Source organism: Mirounga angustirostris, unplaced genomic scaffold (assembly GCF_029215605.1).
Source record: "Mirounga angustirostris isolate CCGP_5_RB_7025 unplaced genomic scaffold, mMirAng1.0.hap1 SCAF_8, whole genome shotgun sequence".
NCBI lineage: Eukaryota > Metazoa > Chordata > Mammalia > Carnivora > Phocidae > Mirounga > Mirounga angustirostris.
The window spans coordinates 48,613,776-48,627,645 of record NW_026991716.1 but is presented as its reverse complement, the minus strand read 5'-3'; the positions used below and the strand labels follow the sequence as shown (position 1 = coordinate 48,627,645).

The following is a 13,870-nucleotide window of genomic DNA, read 5'->3' as shown; positions in this document are numbered from 1 at the left end:
TGCTTTTCTCAGCGTGTAAGTGACACTTTGAACCTGCAGGTGCTGACTCTTGTTTGTTTTTAGATGGCTTTGAGCGCTGCATCTCCCTTTTACCGAGGCTATGTGTCTGACATTGATTGTCGCTGGGGAGTGATTTCTGCATCTGTAGATGATAGAACTCGGGAGGAGAGAGGACTGGAGGTGGGAGTGATTTTCCTTAATAGTCTTTTTTAAAAAATCAAGCAGGTAAAATGGGGTTATTGTAATAACTTATAATGTTGAAGTCTCCCTTAAATTTTTATCTTGAGTGGTTTAGTCACAGGTGGGAAGAAATTCACAGGTTATAAATTTGTCTTTGATGTCATAGTGTTTGTTTTGGGGTGAATATATAGGAAACATGATTTGGTTGGGGTAAGGAGTTTTCATCACTTTTTGAAATCTATATTTGTTTCCTCCTCTTCTAAAACTTAGTGATGCTTTTTTTCCCCCCTATATTTTGGAACTAAGTGCTGATGGGCTATTGTTACCAAAAGGCTTTTGATACTGCATGAGTGCTTTGTATATGAGCTTTCTGCTGTGGAATCTGTGGTCAAAGATTATTTTGCCCCATATAAAGGGTTAGATTTGCCTACTAAGGGTAGGTTAGTGCCTCTTATTTGCATGTTGAACTGTGACTGTGTACCTCTCCAACCTGGAGTGTGCGTCAAAACCACCTTTGAAGATCTTTAAAAATAGACACCCAGGCCCATTTTAGACCTAATGAACAAATATCTCCAGAACTGGGACCTGGACATGGTTTTTAAATGAGCCTCTGATGTTCTCAGCCAGGGCTGCACTGGTCTGCTCTGGTCTTCATGTGAGTGCTGTTGAACATGTTGCCTGAGTAGAATAAAACTTTAAGGGAGAAATGATTTTAATAGCTCTGTTTTACGTTAATAGGTTTGCTTTCAACCTTGGCATATATTTTCCTAGCTTAATAAGAATGAAGGCGATCTGCTTTAAAAAAAAAAAAAAAAGTATACTTAAGTCATATCAGAGAGCAGCTACTTAAGTTACTTCCAGATTTTTAAAAAACAATTTTCCCTGATAACGTCTCAGGATTAACTTTTTTTCAGGTTGGATATTTATATATAATTATTACATATAAAACATAAAAGCATTTATTTCCAGAGCATTTTATATGACATTCATTCGTATTTTTTTTCAATTTTAGCCACTGAAGAACAATAACTATAGGATCAGTAAGTCCCGATACGATTCGATAGACAGTTACTTATCTGAGTGTGGTGAGAAGTACAATGACATCGACTTGACGATAGATAAAGAAATCTACGAACAACTGTTGCAGGAAGGTGAGCAGCCACTCCTTTTCTCTAGATTTGATTACACACTTTTAGTTATTCAAAGCTCTTTAGAACTTGTTGCTGACTTCTGGTCTGGTTTCTATTTTTAGTGTGAAGTCTCTTAACTTTTCTTATGAGGCTGCTTGTTCCTAAAGTTTCAAGTTCCAAATACTTGTGAGATCTTCTTGACTTTTAGCAAAGGAACTTACTTTGGAGGTCTGTATCTAGGTCCACACCAGTGCCCCACCAGGCATTGTGTAAGTAGCAAAGAAAATTCTGGCACTTTCTCAGGGTCTGTAGGATAAAACCCTGGGCAACATGCAGATACTGAACAAACCAGCCACTTCCTAAGCTTTTAGATGCCCTGTCTTCAAACTTGCTGAGCTGTCCTGTCTTCTTACTGGACTTAGACACAATGGAGCCTGTGGCTTTGATGGGAGTCTGGTGTAACCTCTCTTGACAGGCATTGATCGTCTCCTGGCCCAGCATGTTGCTCATCTCTTCATTAGAGACCCACTGACTCTGTTCGAAGAGAAAATACACTTGGATGATGCCAATGAATCTGACCATTTTGAGGTATCACCTCTGTTTTAAATGCATTGCACTTCACTAACCAAGATGGAGGCCATTTTCTGTACCTGTGAGCAGTTATAGGAGAAATCTCTTGACGCCTTTCACTGTCTAGTGCAATAAAGAATTAAGAAATTTTAGATTGGTTTAAAGTACCCTTATTTTATGATTCTGACAAGTTATATCTGATTTTGCATTTTTTCTGTATTTTCTCTTGATTGCAGAAAGGTGAAAAATTCAAACTTGCTGCGTAAAAAAAAATGGCATCAATTATTTCTGTGCTGCCAACATATCACCCAACTTTTGTTAAACACTTTGTTTTCCTAGTAGGTCACACACCAAGGAAATACTACATTGTACCTTTTTGTATTTGTAAATTAAGGAGTATTTGGTATCAGCAATGAATAATTTTCCCTTATTAAATATCAAGCCATCTTAATATTATCCTGGACATGTGGAAAGTTGGTTTTATTGTCTGCTTTTTTTTATTATAGAATATTCAGTCCACAAATTGGCAGACGATGAGATTTAAACCCCCTCCTCCAAACTCAGATATTGGATGGAGAGTAGAATTCCGACCCATGGAGGTAAGATGCACATCAGCAGGAAGTGATTCGATCATGCCCGTCCTCTGCCCATTACCCTTCTAATGCTCTTCTCAGAGGCTCTTCAAATACACATCAAATACGTGCATGATAAAAGCAGGTCCAAAACCTAAAGATTGACTTCTGAGAATAGATTGTGGACAGAGGGCTTCCAAGCCCCACGTGGTGAAGTAGGAGCTGGCTTGGGCATGACATGATCTGAGGAGGGGCCTGTCAGGGAAGAGCATGTTTGTGTAGTTGGTCCATAACTTCTCTGGGCTCCTGCTTGTCTAGGTTCAGTTAACAGACTTTGAGAACTCTGCATATGTGGTGTTTGTGGTGCTGCTTACCAGAGTGATCCTTTCATACAAACTGGATTTTCTCATTCCACTATCAAAGGTAAGAATGTCGGTATAGTGATGGGTTTGGGTATCTACAGATTATTATCTGTTGCTTATTTATGTATAATATTTATTTTAGATCTGACCTGATTGAGAATTTTCACCATTTAGAATAAAATGGCTTCTCCTCTACCCTATTCTTTTTCCTTTTAAACCAAAGCTTATGCTGTAGATTTTGGTACTGCATTAGTAGAGATTCCTGGAAAACAAAAAGTGCTAACAGTAGCTCCTTAGCCTGTTTGAAAGAGATTTAGGGTTGCTTTTGTTTTTTTGTTGTTGTTGTTTTTTAAAGATTTTATTTATTTATTTGACAGAGACAGTGAGAGAGGGAACACAAGCCGGGGCAGTGGGAGAGGGAGAAGCAGGCTTCCCACTGAGCAGGGAGCCCGACGCGGGGCTCGATCCCAGGACCCTGGGATCATGACCTGAGCCGAAGGCAGACGCTTAACGACTGAGCCACCCAGGTGCCCCTTAGGGTTGCTTTTGAATAACTACTTTATTTCTAGAAGCTTTCAATTTAGGATGATGGTTGGAGAGAATCCACAAGTTGATTTCATCCTCCCCCAAATGCCGTTTTGGTTATGATAGTAAAATAGGAGAGGGGCAAGTGTAACTGCTGGGATGCAGGAAAAGGTCACCTCAGTGGAACCAAACTGGAGATGTTTCTGGAGAAGGTAGATTGGACTATCAGAAAAACAACTACTAGTTCATCAGCTCCAGCCCAATAAAAACTCAAAAAGGAGCTCTCTGGAAGCTGTTTCCCAGCAGAGCCTTGGAACAATTCCAGACTGTGAGACAGCAGCTAATTAACTGGAGACCTTTGCTTCCAGGGCCAGTGGGTCCCTGGGCGCAGCAAGTGGCTGGGAAAGGTTGCTGGGCTGAGTGAGGGGTCTGCTGAGGATTTAGTGCCAAAGAAAGGAGAGGTAGAGCAGCCCTGTCAGAGCAAGCACGGAAGGAAAAAAGAAATGCCTAGCTCAGCCTCTGTCCCACCTCACTCCCTACTATCTCCATGAGGGGGATCTCCAGCCTGTACCTGTCCCACCCGCACACCCTGAGGGAAGTTTGGCCTCAGCCTGTCTCTGCCTGCTCTTAACACCTAGGCCAAAAGTAACCCATAGGATTCTATGGGCCATTTGCCCATACAGGTAGACCTGCTAAGGGGGATCAGCCCCTGTAAGGAAGAGTCCCTGGAAGTTCCCCATCTATGCCTTTGTTAACAAATATGAATAGATGTCTGAAAGTCAGTGGAAAATGGATAACTTTTAATGCCTTAAGGGAAGGGCCCAGCTGGGCTTACAGAATGCATTCCCCTCAGTGAAATATAGTTAATTCAAGCAACTGGAAAGAATTCTTAAAGAAATTCTAATTAGTGCCCTTGAAAAAATTCTAGAGAAAATAACCAAGCACTATGGAGGAGAGAGCATTTGGAGAAGAGTTCGTAGAAAAAGCTACGCTTTTAAAACTCAGTATATTCACCAGTTAAAGCCAACGATGTTAAAGATCCAAGTTGATAATCTAGGAACCAAATTGAGATTTATCTCAGGATGACAAGAAAATGGAAATCATGGAAAAACTGAAACATGGCGAATTCCTCTGGAAAGTTCAATGTTTACAATCATTTAGAAGAGAATGATCTATATAAAAAAATGAGATCCAGTAATCTGAGAAATAGAATTTTCCCTGAGTGAGAGTCCTTTGAGGATGGGACAGAAATATTTAAAGAACCCAAATCTAGGAATTTCTGAATCCTAAAGAGAAAAATCAGCCATCTGAATGGGAGAGAAAGATCAGATAGTGCCAAGAGGAAAAAAAAAAATGAGTTGATATCCCTCCTCATCTCCAACATTAAATGCTGAGATGGAGAAAAGTCTACAGAATCCTGAGGGGTAAGGAAAACAGAATTGTCTTCCCAAACTGGAAATTCCAGGTGATTCCATCAACACTTAACAGATTATTAGTGCTAATGGTATGCCAGAACTCTTACCTACCAAGGGGACAGTGGAAGAATTTTTACTTCTAACCTGCTAGTTAAAAGGAGTGGGAAAAGAACAAAGAGAACCTTTTCAGTGCCACAAAAGTTAGGGGTGGGGCAAGGGAGTGATATGATATAGCCCAGAGAACATAAAATGGTGAAAATAAGATGAAAACAAATGTGAATAGACTAAACTATCTTGTTAAAAAGCTAAAACAGATGATATAAAAGAGCAACATAATGGTGTAAGGTGTTTGCATCCCTAAAACAAGACAGGGAACTGGATAATGACCTTTTAAAGAGAGAGCAGAAATGACAAATTGATAACAGACAAAAGTGTGAGAATAAAGTATTAAATAGAGAAAGCCGTTTTCTGTATTCTTCCAAGATAGTATTGGAGCCATGATTTCTGTTTTGTATGTTAAAGTGTAGCCGGCCTTTCTCAGAAGCACAAAAGAATTAAAGGCACTGTAGTGTGGTGGCTCTGATGTGGCTGCATTGTTAGCATTAAATTCGTAAATCACCTGTACTCCTTACCGGCTTTTTAACCTGAACAAGGTACTTAGCATCCCAGTGCCTCTGTTTGCATGTGTAGATTTGGGGATAAGTAGGCTTTTATAAGAACATGTGGGATTCATGGAGGTAAATCACTTAGAGTGCCTTGCCTGTTACTCAGTGCCTGACAGGCCATGTAACCAAAGAAAGAGAAAGGCTCTTGGGGAATTAAATGGCACAGTTAATAAGCTGGCTTTGTATAGTCGTCCTCACAAATCTCCTACCACAGCACATGTTTTGCCAAGCGCCCTAAGGAAGATTTTCTTCACCTTTCAAAAGTAAACACCATACAGGATGCATTCCCACCAAAATCAACAAAAAGATGTTCAAGAGAAATTTAACTGTTGGAAATCTAAAATTACTTTCCTTGTAGGTATTAAATGAACTCAAAACTAGGTTGCTGGCAAAGCTAGTCTCTAAAGGGAAAATCATAGCTTTAAATACTTAAGAGATTTAAAGTAAACCTTAGCAGTCAAACTGATAATCTAAAGTGCAGTAGTAAAGTATACTTCTAAAGAGGAATTCATAAAAGCAAAAATTAAAATGATCTTTAGGAACTTTTGTCAGGAGTAAGAAAAAAATATCAAATGAAAACTTGTTCATAGCCATGATGGAATTTATACTGTTATTTGGATATGTTCATAGAAGTGTCTAGATTATTTAGGTCGTGTCTCAAAAAAAATAAAAATAACAGTAGAAATTGAGTATGGGAGACAGGCTCTACAGTAATCAAATACTTGGCACCATCCATCCTAGTTCAACATGACCCTTTAGCTTATGTATGTTAAGATTCTCCTAAATTTCGTTATGAGAAATAAGAGACTAAAAAGTGTTACAAGCTCTACTTCAAAAGTCACTGGAAAAATAGAGAATTCACAATCAAGAGTTTTTTGTACATGGAGACAAATGAAAATAAAAACACAATGGTCCAAATTTGGGAGACAGAGTATTACAGTGATACAAGCCTACCACAAGAAACAAGAAAAATTCCGAAGAGCCTTATGCCTAAAGGGACTAGAGAAAGGAGAACAAAGCCCCAAATTAGTAGGAGGTAGGAAATACAGCTCAGAACAGAAATAAATGAAATAGACACTAAAACAATAGAAAAGATCAATGGAACCAAGAGCTGGTTCTTTGAAAAGATAAATGAAATTGAAACACCTTTAGATTCCTCAAGTAAAAGAGAACACAGTAAAATCAGAGATGAAAAAAAAGTAACAGCTGACACCACAGAAATACAAAGGATTGTAAGAGACTACTACAGAAAATTATATGCCAACAGATTGGACAAACAAGAAGAAATGGATAAATTCCTAGAAATAGTATATTCCAAAACTGAATCCAGAAGAAATAGAAAATCTGAACAGACCAAATACTATATAGTAATGAAGATGAACTGATAATCCAAAAACTCAAAAGTCCAGGACCAGATGGATTTACAGGTGAATTCTACCAAACATTTAAAGAAGAGTTAATACCTATTTCCCTCAAACTGTTGCAAAAAAAAAAAAAAAGAGGAAGAAGAGCTTCCATATACATTCTATGAGGCCAGCATTACCCTATTACCAAAACCAGATGAAGATGTATGGGTGAGTATCTTTGATGAACAGAGATGCAAAATCCTCAATAAGATATTAGAAAACCATATTCAACAACACATTAAAAGGATCATTCACCATGATCAAGTGAGATTTATTCTGGGGATGCAAGGATTGTTCAGTAGTTGCAAATCTTTTAATGTGGTACACCACATTAATGGAGTGGAGGATAAAAATCATTATTTCAGTGGATGCAAAAAAAAAAAAAAAATTTGGCAAAATTCAGCATCCATTCATGAATACTCCCAACAAAGTGGGTTTAGAGGGAACATAATAAAGGCCATATATGAAAAACCCATGGCTAACATACTCAGTGGTGAAAAACTGAGAGCTTTTCCTCTAAGATCAGGAACAAGACAAGGATATCTATTCCTACCACTTTTATTCAGCATAGTACTAGAAGTCATCCTAGTCCCAGGATTCTGACAAGAAAAAGAAATGCATCCACATTGGTAAGGAGTAAGTTAAACTCATTTGCAGATGACATGATACTATATAGGAAACTCTAAAGACTACACCAAAAAAACTCTGAGGTAATAAATGAATTGGTAAAGCTGTAGGCTATAAAATTCACAGAAATCTGTTGCATTTCTATACACAATAACAAAGCAGAAAGTAAAATTTATATACAATTAAGCAAAAAAGAAAATACCTAGAAATAAACTTAACCAAGGAGTGAAAAACCTGTACTCTGAAAACTATAAAACAATGATGAAAGAAACTGAAGATGACACTAACAAATGGAAAGATACCATGCTTATGGACTGGAAGAATATTGTTAAAATGTCCCTGCTAAAACAATCTGCAGATTCAGTGCAATTCCTATCAAAATACCAATAGTATTTTTCATAGAATAATCCTAAAATTTGTTTGGAACAACAACAAAAAAACCCTCTCCCAAATAGCCAAAGCAATCTTGAGAAAGAACAAAGCTGGGGGTATCACAATCCCAGATTTCAAGATATACTACAAAGCTATTACAGTTGAAACAGTAAGGTACTGGCCCAAAGGTAGACACGTAGGTCAGTGGAACAGAATAGAGAGCCCCAAAATAAACCCACTCTTATGTGGTCAGTCTATGACAGAGGAGGCAAGAATATACAATGGGAAAAAGACCATCTCTTCAATAAATAGTACTGGAAAAACTGGACAGCAACATGCAAAAGAATGAAACTGAACCACTTTCTTAAACCAGATACAAAAATAAACTCAAAATTGATTGAAGACCTAAATGTGAGACCTAAAACCATAAAACTCATAGAAGAAAACATAAGCAGTAATCTTTGACACATACCTTAGCCATATTTTTCTAGATACATCTCTGGCAAGGGAAATGAGTAAAAATCTGTAACCACATCAAACTAAAAAGGTTTTGCACAGAAAAGGAAACAATCAGCAAAACAAAAAGGCAACATGCTGAATAGAAGATATCTGCAAATGTTATATCTGTTAATATCCAGAATATATATATATATATAAAAAAGTTCACGCACACACAAAACAAAATCCGATTAAAAAATGGACAGAGGGCTTGAATAGACATTTTTCCAAAGAAGACCTGCAAATGGCCAGCAGACATATGAAAAGTTGTTCACTCACCGTCAGGGATATGCAAATCGAAACCACAATGAGATATCTTACACCTGTCAAAATGGCTAGAATCAAAAAGACAAGATATAGCAATGTTGGTGAGGATGAGGAGAAAAAGAAACCCTTTGTGCACTGTTGGTGGGAATGTAAGTTAGTGAAGCCACTGTGGAAAACCATATGGAGGTTCCTCAGAAAAATAGAATTACAATATGATTTAGTAATTCCACTACTGGGTGTTACCTGAAGAAAAAATATTAATTCAAAAAGATATACACCCCTATTATGTTTATTGCAGCATTATTTCCAATAGCCAAGATATGGAAGCGATCCAAGTGTCCACCAATAGATGGAGAAAAAAGATGTGGTTATATGTACAATGGAATAGTACTCAGCCATAAAAAATGAGATGTTGCCATTTGCGACAGCAGAAATGGACCTAAAGAGTATTATTCTAAGTCAGAGAAAGACCAGTTCCTTGTGATTTCACTTCTATGTAGAATCTAAAAAAAAAAAAAAATGAACAAAACAGAATCAGACCCTTAAATACAGAGAACAAACCGATGGTTGCCAGAGGGGAGGGAGTGGGGGAGTGAGCAAAATGGGGAAGGGCAGCAGGTGGTACAGGCTTCCAGTTATCAAGGACTAAGTCCTAGGGAGGAAAGCGTAAGGACAGGGAATATAGTTAGTGGTACTTTAGTGTTGTATGGTGACAGATGGGAGCTACATTTGTTGCAAGCACAGCATAATGGATTCAGTTGTTGAATCACTATTTTGTACACCAGAAATGAAGCTTTGATATAAAATAGATACAGATAGCTGGGACCCACAATCGCAGGCTCTGATTTAACTGATCTGGTGTGTGGCCTGGGCATACCACATGATCCAGCAGTCTTACTGCTGAGTATATTTTTTTTTTCCTTTTTCTTTTTTTTTCTTTTTTAAGTAGGCTCCATGCCCATCATAGAGCCCCATCATAGAGCCCCAACCTCACGACCCTGAGATCAAGACCTGAGCTGAGATCAAGAGTCTGATGCTTAGCCGACTGAGCCACCCAGGCATTCCTGGGTATATATAGATTTTTTAAAAAGTTTTTTGAGCTCATGTATAGTTGCTGTGGCCAGAACTACCAGATGGACCCTCTGTTCTTAGAGGGCTAACCTTATTCCATATTTGACAATCTGTCGACTCTTTTCCTCTCCTCACCACAGTGAGGCAGCAAATCCCCCGTGGTAGGGAGGGCACAGCACTGAACCAGAAGTTCTCTCTGGGTTCTCTGCCTTTGGTTACCCTGGCATCTTGGGTGAGTCACTGTGCTGTGAGAAGAGAACCAACCCCTTGCCCTCCAGGGATTTCCTACTAGGCTCAGTCACAGCTTTGTTTCTAAAGGTGTTTTGGAGTACAGGAAGCCCATGTGAATGTAAGTTTTTGTTGTGTTTTTTAAAGTAAACTTAGAATTCCCCCGTTCTTATTAAAAAGCACATGCCCATCTGTAGTTGGAGGACACAGGCCGCACATAAAAGTGAAAAGTCTGTTCCTCCAACAGAAAGCGTTGAAGGGAAAATTAGAATTCTTATGGGGTGAGTCTTAATTGCAAAAGCGAGGAAGGCACCACAACTTCTATGTTGGATCGAGAATGTTCTGACGTAGCCATGATTATTTTTCTCCCTTAGGTTGATGAAAACATGAAAGTTGCACAGAAACGCGATGCTGTCTTGCAGGGAATGTTTTATTTCAGGAAAGATATTTGCAAAGGTATTACATTCTCTTGGATTTCTAGGGTCACTTACTTTAGGCTACAGCACGCTGCTCAAGCGCCTCTGTCCTGTCCTCTGGCAGGTGGCACCACCATGGTGGACGGCTACAGCAAGGCCCAGAACAGCACGGAACAGGCAGTAGAGGAGTACACCCTGATGAGCATAGACACCATCATCAACGGGAAGGTAGGGGCCCTGCTCCACGCCCCTCACCGCCTCCACCCGTGGCCAGAGCACTAATGATGTGCCCTGCTTCTCGTAGGAAGCTGTGTTTCCTGGACTGATCCCAATTCTGAACTCTTACCTTGAAAACATGGAAGTGGATGTGGACACCAGATGCAGTATTCTGAACTACCTAAAGCTAATTAAGAAGAGAGCATCTGGTATGGCATCCTTTGCTTTTTCTTTCTTGTTTTAAATCTTAATGTAGGCAGAACCTTTACAGTCTTACAGTCTTCAGTTTCTTAACATAGTCTTTTCAGGTATACTGTATTTTATCAGTGCATTCTTTTTCACACTTGATGTCTCTGCAATGGGATGCACCTTATAATCATTGACCGTTTAATTGGCAGTGGTTTTTCTCGTACCAGTTCATCAAGCAGTGATGCGTCTTTAAGTCCATAGCATCTTAGACAATGAACTAGAGTATCTAGATTGCCTGTTAGTCATTTATGGGCAGCTGTGTTTGTTGTACATCACCACGGGCGCTCTCTTTAGGGCTAAGTAACTCTAGGTTACAGGAGCGACAGCTAGGACGTCTGGTTCTTCAGCCTGCTTCTGATCCAGTGAGTGCCCCAAAACCCCTCTTTGTTTGTTTTGAGATCACATTGATGGTGCCTAACAAGGGCCTGGCACAAGGGAGCAGTCAGCTGTAAGAGTAATAGTAATGGCGTCTGACATTTCCCTTGAGACTTTCATGGAGTCACATAAGATATACCCCGAAACGGCGTGTCTGCCAGTTCCTCCCTTCATTCATTCTACTTAACTATTCCTTATTTTCTCCACCTCTTTGATCGAAGATGGTTCTGGGAACTTCAGACCCTACACTTCCTGAATCAGTAACAGCTCCAGCCAAATGGGAGGACACATGCTCTACTACACGTTTTAGCTCCTGGTTTTGGATTTCTTTCCAGTTTGGTTGAAGAATAATTGACATACATCATAGCATAAACGTAAGGCCTACGGCAGGATGGTTTGATTTACATATATGATGAAGCGATTACCACAGTAGGCTCAGTCAAGATCCTCTTCTTATATAGACAGAAGAAAAGAAAAAGAAAATTTCTCCTTGTGATGAGAACTCCTAGGGTCTACTGTCCTACCAACTTCCACGTCACACATCAGTGTTAGCTGTAGTCCTCGCGTACGTGACATCCTTAGTGGCTTCCCGTTTCTGAAGAGCTGGCAGTGCCCCTGTGTGGGTAACATCGAACCTTGGGATGTGTGTGCTAGTTGCCTGCAACCTAAAATTCTTCCCCAGGAGGAATTCTTCCAACTTCCCCAGCCTCTGCCATGTGGGTACACCAGAAGGTCATACTGATTTTTCTTTAGGATTGTGTTTATGCCAGTCACCAAAGTGAACTTACTGTAAAAAAAAAAAAAAAAAAAACTTATGTTGTCTTAATTTTTCCCCCTTCAGGAGAACTAATGACAGTTGCCAGGTGGATGAGAGAGTTTATCGCAAACCATCCTGACTACAAGCAAGACAGTGTGATAACTGATGAAATGAACTATAGCCTTATTTTAAAGTGTAACCAAATTGCAAATGAATTATGTGAATGCCCAGAGTTACTTGGACCAGCATTTAGGAAAGTAAAATACAGTGGAAGTAAAACTGACTCTTCCAACTAGACCTTCTGCCGAAGGAAAAACACATTACTATTTTATTGGAGAACTGACTGCAGTACTCCTCGGCCCGTGTGTGGGATGAAGACCAAATTCTAGAATGGCACTCTCGGGCCAGTCGGCCAGAGATGGGTTTAGAGGCTTTCCTTCAGTAGGTAAATCTAGAGTTTATACAGCATACATGTACATAGTAAAATATTTTTATGATTAACAATGTATTTTAATAACATTGTATCTAAAGTCCTTGTGAACCGGCTTGTACATTTTTCAGTTCTTACTCTGGAATACCTACTGTCTGAGCAGTTTTGTAAATGTAATGTACTTGTCACTGTACTATACCTGCATTCCAGAGTTTAAGATGTTTACTGTAAATTTTTGGTTTTGGTTTTTTTTTTTTAAGACTTTACCTGGGACCTGATTCACTGAAATTTATCACTTCTCTTTAAAAAAAGTTAGTCTTGTTAATTTTCTTTGAGTCTTCTTTGTTGTGTACTTAAAATCACTATTGAATCCCTTGAAATGCTTCCAGGGTAACCTTGGGTTTCTGGCACCTTGTCTCTAATGTTTCTTTTATAATTGGAATAGCTAACAGCTTGGTCACCCTGCCTCAAGCTTTCACCTCTAAATAAAATCCATTGAACTGAAGGCTGTTATAAAAGGTACTTCTTTGTTTAAATTTGCTGATTTAGGCATTAAGTTTAAAGAGCAGTCTGTAGAAAGAAAGACTATTACTTTGAATTCACCTGTGGTGAACTGGGGGGGTGATTTTTTTTTTAATTATTAAAAAAAGGGGCAGAATTCTCTTCCTGTACATACCAAGAGTAATGTCAGAAATAGCACCAGCCCTGTTGTGGCCCCTTTTGGTTCTGATCGCTGCTATATATATACTTCAATTTTCAAATCAAAAGCAGTTGCTCAAGTCTTTGTTTTGTTACTTTTTCTCTAGTTTCCAGTAAACATATTGACATTCTCCTAAAGACCATTCTAGATTTTACCTGGGAAATATTCCACATAATACTTACCTTCTCTATGAAAACCATGAATGAATCATGATGTGCACTAAGTTTTGTGAATCAGGACCCTACATGTTCAATTGTAAATAATTTAAGTTTACATAATTGTTAGTGCTTTTGTTGGTTTTTTTTTTCCCCCAATTAGTTAGGTCCTAACTGCTTCTGAAATAACTATGTATAGCAGATTATGCAAACTTTTATAGGCATAAATATTTAAGTTGTAATGCTAATTTTAACAAACTGCGATAAAGCTGCTTCAGCTAAGCCTGTTTGTGTATAAATACTATGCTTTGTGCGATGTTTCATACATGTATTTTGAAGGATTTAAGAATGCCTGTTTTTCATTTGCAGTTTGCTTGTATAAATCAGGTTGTAAAAAGGCAGATGAACTAAAAATGTTTGTGGTATGAGGAAATAAAAGAATGGAATTAGCATTCTGACAGCTTTCGGATGTGTGAGTTCCACAGCTAAATGGAGGGTGATGGGGATTGTTGTAATTAGCCCAGATCCTCCATGACATTTTTTTTTTTTTAAGATTTTATGACAGTGCGAGCGAGTGCGCACAAGCAGGGGAGAGAGGGAGAAGCAGACTCCCTGCTGAGCAGGGAGCCTGACACGGGGCTGGAACCCAGGACCCTGGGATCATGACCTGAGCCGACAGCAGAC

The 13,870-nt window shown here is 39.0% G+C and overlaps 1 protein-coding gene across 3 annotated transcripts in view; it reads left to right on the top strand.

Annotated features, from left to right (window-relative positions):
* GCLC (glutamate-cysteine ligase catalytic subunit) overlaps positions 1-13,638 on the top strand; it is a 48,027-nt gene extending 34,389 nt beyond the window's left edge. Inside the window, exons 8-17 of one of the 3 annotated variants that reach the window (XR_010413656.1) lie at positions 64-180; positions 1,193-1,331; positions 1,786-1,898; positions 2,387-2,479; positions 2,771-2,875; positions 10,263-10,344; positions 10,429-10,532; positions 10,609-10,729; positions 11,366-11,860; positions 11,986-12,123. Coding sequence is in view for 2 of the 3 variants with exons in the window: in XM_045867021.3 (XP_045722977.1) it covers positions 64-180; positions 1,193-1,331; positions 1,786-1,898; positions 2,387-2,479; positions 2,771-2,875; positions 10,263-10,344; positions 10,429-10,532; positions 10,609-10,729; positions 11,986-12,197 (1,086 nt within the window). In the remaining variant the exon portion in view is untranslated. Of the gene's footprint in view, positions 1-63; positions 181-1,192; positions 1,332-1,785; positions 1,899-2,386; positions 2,480-2,770; positions 2,876-10,262; positions 10,345-10,428; positions 10,533-10,608; positions 10,730-11,365; positions 11,861-11,985 lie in introns of all 3 variants that reach the window. The other 2 variants (XM_045867021.3, XM_045867022.3) reach the window with 2 other exon arrangements.
* Positions 13,639-13,870: the final 232 nt, after the last annotated feature.